General features: G+C 40.2%; 1 protein-coding gene across 1 annotated transcript in view; it reads right to left on the bottom strand.

The window, feature by feature from the left end:
• Positions 1–771: 771 nt before the first annotated feature.
• LOC116878575 (mediator of RNA polymerase II transcription subunit 13-like) overlaps positions 772–12,241 on the bottom strand; it is a 152,852-nt gene continuing 141,382 nt past the window's right edge. The window contains exons 26-31 of the mRNA XM_032876206.1: positions 11,162–11,320; positions 9,569–9,745; positions 8,185–8,342; positions 5,595–5,756; positions 3,367–3,479; positions 772–2,362 (exon numbers count right to left, since the gene is read on the bottom strand). Coding sequence (XP_032732097.1) covers positions 2,230–2,362; positions 3,367–3,479; positions 5,595–5,756; positions 8,185–8,342; positions 9,569–9,745; positions 11,162–11,320 — 902 coding nt within the window. The 3' untranslated portion in view covers positions 772–2,229. The remainder of the gene's footprint in view (positions 2,363–3,366; positions 3,480–5,594; positions 5,757–8,184; positions 8,343–9,568; positions 9,746–11,161; positions 11,321–12,241) is intronic.

The raw sequence follows: 12,241 nt of genomic DNA, 5'->3' as shown, positions 1-12,241 counted from the left end.
ATTTCAGATTAATTCAGTAAAAAACTCACAAGTAAAATAATGCATATTTAAGGGAAATATTATACAGACTTTTTCACACAGAAGTACATAATAAGATTTTTTAAAATCTATTGCCATTCATTTATTTTTGCACAAAAACGTATAAATATGTCACCAGCTTTTCTTAACTTAAAAAACTTAAATAAAAGACACCAGATGAAAACTACCCTTTGCTGCCTTTTTTTTTTTTTAATTTTTGTAGGGGTTTTTGTTTTTTGTGTTTTTTTTTCTTTTTTTGCTTAGAATTGGGTTTCTAGGGAAGAAAAGCCCCTGCATTAAAAACAGCCCATATTAAAAAAAAATTCAAAGTTCTGATGAATTCTGGGAAAAAAAGCAACCCCAAAGTGGTAAAAGATTACAAATATCTACTTTACAATTTGTCTTCTCACCAAGATAACTTTATACAAGTTTACAATCTTCATCATCTTATGCTCTTCAAAAGGCCTTGAGAATTTTTCCTTTCTGATTAAGAAAAAATAGCACTGCAATATTTTTAAAGTCAATTTTACACTGTACATATTAGATACAAATGGTGTGATATATCAGATTTTTTTTAACCTATACATTGCGAAAGTCAACCCCCCCAATTGGTGGCACAGAGAATAAAATTATCCATTTACAAGTTACTTCTCTGCTTACATATTCCCACCACACAACTTTTTTTAATATAATGTTTTAAACGTTAGATTATTTCAAGAAAAATACTTTTACAAAATCATATCAGTTATTACATTTTTCCTTTTTTTTTTTTGTTTTGTTTTTTGTTAATAACCAGGATATGGAAGTCTCTTGGAAGAACTTTAAAATTTGCATGATTCTCTCCACAGATGACTAGAGCTCAACAGCCTGACCAGAGCGGCTTGCGGGAGGCAAACCCACGCCCACTGCCCTCAGACAGAAATACACTGCGACATCAGGGTCAGAAACGGGGTCTTAAAGACAACCCTCTTGGGCCTGGAATGAGGAGTCATAAAATACTTCAATTAGCCATTAATGCTTTAAAAAGGCATTATTTTTTTTTTAAAAAAAGTCCCACCACAAAGGCTCAACTTCAAGTACTAATTTAATGGTTAAGTTGTAATATTTCTTTGAAATAATATTCCTATGGTCCAGAAAAAAGTCACCATATTTATAACTGATTTTATGAGCAAACACTTTCAATTATGATATGTACATGAGTCCCTTTTGAGCTAATGAGAGGAGAGACCTGGCTTTCAGTAAGAATTCACTAGAAAATATATTTCCGTTGTGACTATATAAAACTAATGAAGGTACTTGCCTCCATGGCTCTGGGTTGAGCTTGACTGCCTTCTGTATAAAAATGTTATCCTTCATGAAACGCTGGCCACTTTTAATAAGAAACATGGCAGAATGTTTACCCAGTTTGTTCTTAGTAAAGCCTACTGCTGGGTGGTTTTGAATATATTACTTTTTAGGCATATCTCTCCAATCTGTTTTCACTCCTTTTCCGGCTTCTAGGACAGAGGTATGTAGTCAAAGAATCCTATGGTGGATCTGAGTTGGGTTTCAGCTACTGTACCTGGTCCTCATGGATTAAAAAAAAAAAATTAAAAAGTCACAAAAAACATGACAAAACAACTTAAAATAAATAAACAAAATGAAGATGCCTCCAGACCTTTTGTATCTACACACAGGTATGAAGTCAACCAAAGCATTCATGCCGATCTAGATGGGAGCACTAGGGAGACAGAAACCCCATTATGAAGTCATATACTTGAGCTGGTTCTTATCTTTAAAAAGTCCCAGATTATGGAGTTCGGGTAACCCACAGGCCATACACCAATAACTAGAGGATTTCATCCAAAAGGGCTAAACTGCCCTTGTTTTTAAACAGAGACTGGAAACACAGACTCTTGTGCAAAAGGATACTGTCTCTTCTGTTTCCCTCTTAAAAACCAACAACAAAAAAACTTCCTGTGGACCAGTGGTTTGGGGCTGCACACACCATAACCCTGGCTAAAAGTCACTGCTTATGAAAGTCTCCAGGTCCACGAGAGAAGTGTCAGTGAATCCCTCTGGTAATGAGCACTGCAGAGGAGTAATCACAGTGCAGGACTGTAGAGCGTGGTCTCAAGAAGAGGACGTGGGGCATTTGCAGAGTGGAGCAGGCTCCTTGGATGAGGCTGCAAGGAGGAGGAACTGAGCCAGAGAGAACAAGTGCTTTTCCAATTAAAGTATATTCATGATGGCGTTGTACAACTGAGTGAGCACCACAAAGTGGACGGGAAGGCAGGAGGTGCGGTCCTGGGTGGCCGGATTGCACGTGAGCCAGGACAGAGCGTTGTACTGCTCCAAAACAAACCTGCCAGAGAGAAGACACAGGTCAGAGGCACAGGTGCAGCAGAGGGGACGCTGGCTATACACGTGAGCATTCCAGATGTCAGCGGGGGAGGGCCTGGGTCATTCTTGCCCTTGGCCCTGCGGTCCTTCCTTTCATGCACCCGCTGCACCTAGCCCTGCACGACTGCCACAGGTGGAGTCACGTGTGCTGTCTGTATAAAACGGGCACCTGGTTTCAAGGAATTCATATAAACAAAAAAAAAAAGGCAGTGAAATAGCTCATGGATATCTTTATATTAACTACTGAAATGATACTGTTTTTCATACACTTGATATTATTGATATAATTTTGATACAATTGATATAATTATTAAAATTAACTTCAACTTATTTTACTATTTTAATATTGCTACTAAAAAAATTTAATTAGATATGTGGCTCCCATTCTCTTCAACAGTGCTGTACTAGAGACCCTGAAAGCCAAAATCATGTTGATCAGGTTTTTGCTTAATTTTCAAATCATTTAAGAGTTACCAAACACTAGAAAAAGCTTGCATATTTCGGTAAGGTACATTAAGAATGTTTATGACCTGCAAAAGTGCAAGAGAATTAGTGTACACTTCTGGGAGGGATGTCCCAACTATGGAATTTATGTTCCAGTTAATTTTATTTATAAAATCTGTGTCAGGGGGAGTAAAAATATGTTTTCAAAGCCAAGTGCTTGAGGTTCCAGGCTCTGTCTTCTAACCACCCACCCCCTAATTCTGATCTATTTTTATCACCATAAAATGCCTCCTTTAAATAGGAAGCAAGGGCAATTGTACTCGTACATACCTATGTAATTTAACAAAGTATACTATCCACTGCTCACACAGGGGGATTGCAGCTTTCACTGGCTAATTAGACAGTGCTCCCCTGCACAAAAGGCAGTACACTTTCCACATTTAAAACACCTTGGAAAAACAAAACTGAAGGAAGATTATTTCAGTAATCTTGTACAGTTATGTTGCCTATGTCTGTATCTACCTTAAAACATCAGATGTGGTTTTGGAGTCAAGAGGATGTGGAACCCGCTGAGAATTCCTGGCAGGGAGAAGTTCGTCCGTCTGTGCTACAGAAATGTGGTGATGCAGCGAAGCCTGGCAAAAGAACAAAGACAGTTACCTTCCTGGACTCATCAACCACGGAGCAGGAAAAAAGGCAGACCCACATCTGCTCGCAGCAGATGCCCCCTGGAGTCCTTAGAAGTCACTGCTTCTAGAAGCTTGAATTTTAAACTCAAAGTAACCCAATGTGATCCCAAGTAACTCCATATATAGCTTTCCAGCAAATACAAATGCACTGCAAATGATTAGATACCGTGCTTCTTTGGGTTTTAGTCTCTAAAAGGCGACGGGGTCTGGATATGACCGGTTGTCTCCTTGTGGTAGTCATTCAACATGTTCTTCTATCCTGACTTCCCATAAGCTGACACATCTAGAGGCTCAAATTAGGCTCAGTTTCTTTCTGGGGGAGGGAGGGAAACAGGGTGCACGAACACTTCATAACATGCTGTGTCCTTCTTACCACATCCTATCAGAAGGCAACTAATGTCTGCTGTCCCACTTGAAGTGCAACTGATCACTGGGTAAGAGGTCATCAGCATGCTCCATTCATTAGGAAGTTCCCCATCAATTTTTCACCTAATGGCTTTAGCATAATTTTACTTTCTTAAATAATTGAGAAATACAGTATGTGAAGGAGAGTTAATATAAATGCTTTTCTATTTTTTAGTTGCCAGATTAATGAATTGTTGCTCTAGTAGCTTCAGAAGGTGACTGAGAAGATGTTCTGGTTTTCAATACAATTATGAACCCATATATTTGTTTCAGTCTCCTGCTACCACTGCTCTTCTTTATGTTCAAATTGTTCCATAATTGGTCAATGGGAACCCTCCAGCAGGCTCCTGGGTCCTTTGAAGTAACTCTAATTATCTTATGTAACTTTCTTGCTTTTCGGTGTGACAACATATCATAGGTTCATCTTGAATATTTCTTACTTCAGACCTACAATCAGTCCTTTCTTCAAAGGAACTCTGGTTCTTTCAAATGATAAATGGTATTTCAGAATGACAACTATAGCAAGAGAGTTGTTTATGGATACGAAGCTGTTACTGCTCTTAAGCTTTTTCAGTAGACCGAGCTAAAAAATGTGTATGCTTTTCTTAAGAGGAAAAAATAAATCTAGGTTCATCCTGACAAGTCTAATTGGAAATAAAGATGACATGGATTTTTTATGTAACTTCCTGGGTTTCATCATAGCATGTCATAGCCATTAAAGGAAATTGCTTCAATTGTGTTTGGTTTAACCTCTCCTGGTTTCTTTTTGGAAACACAAGCAGGTGTGTGCATGCACGCACCTTATCACAATTACTACAAGGTAATCTACACTCAGCAGACTGATTATACGACAACAGTCCTCGCTTCGCTGTGGATAACTAACACCTCACTGAACGGATGTCCTAGTTTATCCAACTAGTCCCTTACTGGTAAACGATTCGGGTGCTTCCAATCTTTTACATTTTTCATTTTTTTTGGTGTTGCCAGTTTCTTCTGAACAGACCTCCAGAGGTGGAATTGCTGCATCGACAGGGAAGCATGTGGGGTTGTGTCACCTGGCTTTCCTACTGGCACCAGGGCCATCTCCCCCACAGCCCTGCCAACAGAGCATGTTGTCAAATTTCTGGCTTCTTGCCAATCTGTGGGTGAGACATGGATTTCATTCCAGGTTCTTTCATCCAAACTGAAGTGGGAGATCTTTTATTTTAACCCTTAAGTTCCAAGATCTACAAGAATGAGCATGTGTCAAGGTAAATTTAGCTGCCTTCTGCCCTACTCTAATGAAGAAGCTGAAGCCTATGGCAGAAGAAGAAGAGATCAATGATCACCTCCGCCCAAGCTCACCTTCACTGATGGCAATGCAGCATGGACTGACACACAACCAAGTGTCCACCCGACTGGTGCCCTGTGGGCCCCACCAAGTCTCTACGTTGGGTTAACGTGATTGCTTCCTCTGTGTTAGTGGCTTTGGGTTCCTCTCCTGATTTACTCCCCACCCCACCCCCCACGAACTGTATTTAAAATCCCCTGAGAGTATAAGATGTGAAAGAAACAGGGAGCACAGTAAGACTGTGCTAAGATTCAAGTTTCTAACCAAACCCGAATTTAAGCATAAGACCCTCCTCCCCAAAACTTCAAACATGACACCAAACCAACCTTTAGGAAGAGGGGGCACTGGTTCTGAGCCTGGGGACACGATGACCAAAACCACTGGGGGAGATTCTCCGCTTTGGCAGTTGATACAAAATACCCGAGGGCCAGAGGCTGCTGCTTCAGCTCCTCAGGTGCCTCTCTAGAGAGAAGACGCTCACCCTGACTCTGAAAAACAAAGTCCCAAGAACATTATCAGCACTTATCACTTTGAAGAGAGCTCGCAATTCAACTTTTTACCAAGTCACTCTGCACACTGTGGACCCCCTTCTGGCAGCTTTTCGCACAAAAACGCCAGGTGACCGAGAAAGGTCAACAGGGGAGGCACGTGGTCTTTGCTGCATGCGAAGACACCTGATGAGAAATATGGCCCAGGCAGAAGGTCCCAGCAAAACTAACTACATCTACATGAGTCAAGCAAATACAGATTTATTTGCTCTGGTTTCTTTTCTGTTCAAGTAAGATGGGTTCCATGGCATCAGGCATCAAACTAAAGGTGGAAAGGAAGGCCTCCGGCAGCTGAAGGCACCCCCACACCCAGGTGCTCTTTCACCAGCAATCAATCAAAATACATGAGCGCACCTGACTGTCTACTGTCAACAACACGGATGTTAGGAAAACGTTAACACTGCACCACTCCTTGTGTGACAACAGTGTCCCTGACCCCCCCAGTGGTGTAAGATCTGCTCAAGAAGAGGCTTTGTTTTAATTTTCAGCAAACTCCTTAATACAAAACCTCTGTGAGAGCCTTACTGTGCATTTGGCAACTGATATTTTCCTCCTCTTTGGTTCTTTTAGCTGGCTCCAAGAGCTGAAAATTACTTTTTATGCAAGCAGTAAGAAGTCATCACTTGTTTTCAAAGGCCTTCTGTTCGGAGGAAGAAAACAGTCCTCAACTATCACATCAAATTGTATTAATTCTGAGTTGATCAAAAAATAAAAACTTACTGCAACCCTGAACAAATTCTTTCTGCTGTTGTAATGCCTTAACTGGCTATCAAAAAATGTTTAATGCTTCAGAAAGGGGAACTACTGAAAGCTGCTCAGGGGTCACTGGGCTGCAGGTGCTCAGGACACCTGACCAGCTTCAGAACATGCAATCTCAGACTTCAGGGCCTGAGGGTCTGACAAAGGCAGAAAGTACAGCAAAGCTCTGTTTCTTCAGAGACCAATTCTTTGTTCCTGGATAAGCTAAAGTGCAACCAAGGGCACTGAAAGGTGGTTGTTATAATTTCCATTTCACAGATAAGGTAAATGAGGCTAAGAAAGGCCAAGAAAGCTTGGTCAAGGTCACCATGCTAGAAGCTGTGCAGCTGTAACTCGGAGCTACATCTATCAAACTCCAGGGCATGTGTTCTTAGTTGCTATGCTATTTGCCTCTAGAATTCACATTAATCCTAAATTAAAACTATCTGACATAAAATCTGAAATCTTGGTTCCTATCACAACAATCTCCAAAGAACCCATAAACTGTCATTAACTGACAAATGATTATGGAGGAAATAAAGACATTTAAAAAAAACTTTTCCTTCTAGAAAGGAGGACTGGGGGACAGGCAGTTACATGAGGGTAAGCCTACTGAGTCACTCTTTCCTGGTTTTATGTGCTCTATGACTAACATTCTAAATCTTCTTTCTTTTGACTGTCCCTCAATGAACTCCAGGCTGGCAACAAAATTCCCACGGACAGAAACCTAAGTCCTCTTACTACAACTCTGTCTTTAAAGGAGTGTGAGAAGAGTTGTTTATGCTTGCCGAGTTTAACATGGTAAAGCCATTTTTCTATGTCTTAAACCATCAATCTCACAATATTTTAAATAAAACGTACAAAAGAGTGAATCATCTAGCTTTTAAGCAAAGTTAACACAAGCTACAGCAGAACCTTTTACTCTTCAATCCTGTTAATCCACCTCCAACATCCCTTGGATATTTAAAGATGAAAACTAGTTGTCGGCTTTGATGTTTTTCCTTAATACTGGGGCATGAGCCTGGACACATCTCCAAAATCAACCTTTCATGGGCCCTTGCCATTTTGAAACCCGGCTAAAAGAAAGACTGGAACTATATACAAACTAAGGCACCATGACATGAAACAAGAAAAGTAAAACTCGTTTCAGAATAATCAGAAAAATCAACCAACAACAATGTGTTCTTAATTAAGACAGTCACTTTACATGTTAAATAAGCGCCCTGAAAAGTTACTATTTTGGCAAAAGTAAATAAATAAATAAATAAATAAATAACTGGGAAGCAGCAAGCAACCAAACCTAATTTTTGCTGAGAAAATAGTCATTGCACCCCCAAAAAAAAAAAAAAAAAAAAAAAAAGCCTCCCTGCTGTAATAGGACTATTCTTCTGATAAAACATATTCATCAGGAACATTTTTCAGGAATAATGATCCATTTCTTTCTAATTCCTGCCTTCAATCAAAACAGAACAACTACAGAGTCACTTTTCCACACTGATTTCTCTTGTACCAGGGCCCAAGACCATGAAGAAGAAAGGTGCATGAAGTAAAGAGACAATCACCCTTCTGGAAGATTATTTTCCCTGAAGGCTGAGGTTGTTTTAAACAACCTACTTTAAATCATCCTTACCCGACTGTGCTGGAAGTGAGAGCCCACACCAATTCCAGAAGGAGAGCCTGGGGAAGGAACTGGGGAGGAGTTGGGAGAGGAATGGAGGTTCCCAGTCATTAATATGCCAATATCATTGTCCATATCATCTGGGAATGGAAGGTCAACAAACATGTCATCTAGAAAGGAGGGAGGAAAAGCACAAAAATTTAAAAAATAATCCATATCCACAACTTAAACAATATTCAGTTTTGTTGGCCCAGGACTGTTACAAGCACACACTGTTAACAACTTGGTAAGGCTTATTAATGTGTTGTCTACTGGATGCAAGATGCTGAGAATTATTTTTGCATTTTGTATTCTGTTCAATGATCTTCTAATGTGAAGTATTAAGAGACTGGAGAAATAAAGAACATAAAACAAAACCCCACACTCTGTGTAGCTTCCAAAGACACATAATAAGTTATGGCAAAACAGCTAAAGAAGCAATTTAATTATTAAACAAAGTTAAAACTGACACCATCTAAGAAAACAGCAGACTCCATCTACATATCCAATTAGCATCTAAAACACTGGAGGCTGAATTAATACATATTAATAGGTGTGAACTTGCCCTGAAACTGGAGGCCTATTCCAAAAGCAGATCAAAGCATGATGTTTTCATTAAGAAATCCTCTCCTACATTATAAAAGTAAGGTACACACACAGCAGAAAATTTGGAAAGAAAAGTATAAAAAGGGAAAACTATCACCCAGAATGCAAGTACTGTGAACGTTTTTGCTATGATTTTTTTTCTCATATTGTCATTCCATTACGATCACACTATGTATAAAGTTTGGTATCTTTTTACCACCCACCCTAAACAGGAGTAAATGTGGGTAGCTATTAAAAAAATCTTCAAAAAACAATGCAAATGGCTACATAATACTGGGCATTTTAGTTTATAAGTAATCACTAGTTAACAAATGCCTTAATAGATAATCAAACCAAAGAAATCTATTAAGAATAATCAAATAAGGAGTTGTTTTGGAGCAAATTAAATTCCCAATGATTAGCTAAAGACAGGAGCTATTTCACACTGTCTGGGAATCTGCAGACTTCTCAAATCAGATCAGTGTTTACTGTAAGAGTGGCCCCCAGGTGCCAGGCGCGACCAACCTGGTATTTTTTGCCTTTGGGGAAAAACTAATTACACAAGAGAGGAAAATACTTTTTTGGTCCTGGTAATAGTTGTACATGAATCTTCGAAACCAAACAGATTCTCCAACCTTCAATCCCCTCTTCGTATTTTTTTTATGGTTTTTTTTTTTTGGGAACACATGCAGCAGCCCACTGACTCCCTGCTTCAGCTCTGCATGTTGCTGGAGAATCTGAGCTCTATGCTTCTATGGCCTTCCACACTCACCATTATTGGGGCTAAAGCCATCTTCATTGGGATAGTTGGCTGGAGCCACCTGGATGGTTGATGATGTTGGGAACACCAAGATGTGTGTACAGGAAGCATCTTGAGGGGTGTTCAGCTGAGATGACTGCATGTTCAGAGCGGTACTTCGGCCAAAAACAGAGCCCATCGTGACAGCATCTTTAAAATAAAAAAAATTTTTAAAAAAAAAGGAAAGAAAGAAAAACCATCAGTTCCTTCTGTGCATCAGTAAACAATTCCAGAAATGAAGTTTTAGGAGGACCTGAGCTAGAGAGACAGGAGTCTGACACAGACTCAACACAGACTCAACACGACTGCTAAGATGGATACACATTTACAGTTCCGCCTAAATGTGTAAATATCTCTTAAAAAAAAAAAAAACAAACAAAAAAAAACAGACTCAGAGCATACAGTTATGATAACCCAAGCCTCATGTCATACGGGAAAGGTTAAGATAAAACTGGACTGTGCCCACTAAATAAGTTTTAATTACTTATGTAAGAAGCATTTCTAAAAATAAATCTCCCACTTTCTTCCTGTGGTTGCTCACAGGACTGTTCAAACAGGACTGTTGCTCAAAGGACTGTTCTCCTAAATGATACAATTCTGTAGAAATGGTACCATTCAACTAATAATTATGGTAACTAGCATTTATTGAGCGCTCACTACATGCCAGATTCTGTGCTAAGCTCTGCATTCACCAACGTCATGTCATTCAGTCATCACAGCGACCTTGAGGCACGATTATTATCCACATATCATACGGAGGACAGAGAACAAAGAAGTTATGAAATATGCCCAAGTGGCGCAGGCAACAATGAACCTAGGGTCTAAAGAGGCCAACAGAGGACATCTGCTTCTCACTGGACTGATGACAAATAAGCTCGTTCTCACAAAACGCTACTGGTTTTTATGGGGAATAAGTGGACAGGATGTCCCATTTGATCAGAGGCATATCCAGAGAATAAGAGCAGACTGAAAAAGGTAGAAAATTAGATAGAAAATTACTTAGTTATAAAATTATCAAATAGCTTAGTTGCTAATTTTTTAAAATTCTATGGCCACAATCTTTTGGCTATCCATACACTGGCACTCCCATTTACTGAGCACTTATTCTGGGCCAGATATAGCATTAATCACTTCATCTTTCTACTTGTCTCACCATTCATCCTCAACCACATCAGAAAGACTCAAATATCCTCATGAGGCTGCTCAGACATTGCCAAGTATTTGTCTTCAAAAGAATATTCAAATATGTATCATGACAGTAGTGTTCCCTTCTGGAGGGTGATCCTCATACACCAGCAACAATCAGGGTCAAGCCACAGTAACTGGCCATGACTCTAAGAGCTCTCAGTCTTAGACTCTCTTCCAAATGATGGTCAACAAAGACAACAAAATCACAACCCCCGCCCCTGCCTTTGGAAGAGACCAAACTTCCATTTTTGAACCCTAAATACAATCTTCTCTCACAAAGATAATGAAGATCTATTCCACACTTGTCTGTAGACTTAAGTTTGAGTGAGCTGAACTGATGTGATACCTAATTACTGAAAATGACAAGAAGAGATTCACCTGGCATCACTACGAAGGACCCCTGGGGCTCCATGGCAACCAGGCAGGCACTAAGGATTGAAGGAGAGTCTGCGGCAGAGATCCCACACATCCGGCACACGTCCTTGAGCCGTTTGCTGATTGTCTGTAGTGAACATTCTCCAAGGAGGATACTCCAATCTGAAATCAAATATCACAGTCATACTCAGTCTTTAGAAATTCACAGACAGGAGGCTTAAATGTTTTACCAGATTTGCTTGGTAATTGAATTTCCAGGATTGGCCCTAAAGGGAATAAGGCTTTGTACAGGTTACCCTCCTTACTATAAAGAAGACGTTACTTGACCTCTCTTACACTTCATTAAGAAAGGAACAAAGGCCTACTATTGTGTAGACTGAAATCATGTCTGAAATGAGCCGGAAGAGTCCGGCGCACACCCACATAGATTTAGGTGCTTCAGATGCTTTTTCATGATGAGGCCAACTTGTTCTATCCTTTCTTCTCCCTTTCCTTCTCCAGTTCTGGTTCTTGCACCCCCCCTCACCCCCACCCGCCAACCCTCCACTTCCCCCTGCCCCTCCTCAGCAATTTCCTTAGAAGAACAGCTCGTTGGAGGCAAACTTCAGTTCTGTTTACTGTTGTAGACTGGCTGTTTCCATGAAAGGCAAGCAGTACAGAAATAAGGGGAACCCTTCTTAGAAGGCCCAAGGGAGCGGCTAACAATGGGTGTGAGTGAAGTGCTCCAAGTGACATCACACTAATCGTTCAGATTAAAATGCTGGCACGAATTCTCTAATATTTGCTGATTGCCTTACACAAAGGCACTATGTGTCCTCAGAGAACTGTAGAGGGTTATGTTACTCTGGGAATGGAAAAGCCCTTAGTCTTCTCTTTGACCCCCACCACACATGGAGCGTGCCATGCTCCTGCAGCAGCGCATGCTGTCCATGTCCCGCCCCACTGTTCCACTGAGGAAAGGCTACTCCACCACAGGTGTCCATTTTTAAGTAGTTTTATCAAACATACTGTGCTCCCTTTAAAGAGATGAAAGGAACAATTGTCCCTTATTTCATATTCCTAAAGAATCTTACGCTGAAGTGG

This window comes from Lontra canadensis, unplaced genomic scaffold, assembly GCF_010015895.1.
Source record: "Lontra canadensis isolate GAN:19392208 unplaced genomic scaffold, GSC_riverotter_1.0 scaffold58, whole genome shotgun sequence".
Lineage (NCBI taxonomy): Eukaryota > Metazoa > Chordata > Mammalia > Carnivora > Mustelidae > Lontra > Lontra canadensis.
This window is presented reverse-complemented; position numbering and strand designations above follow the sequence as displayed.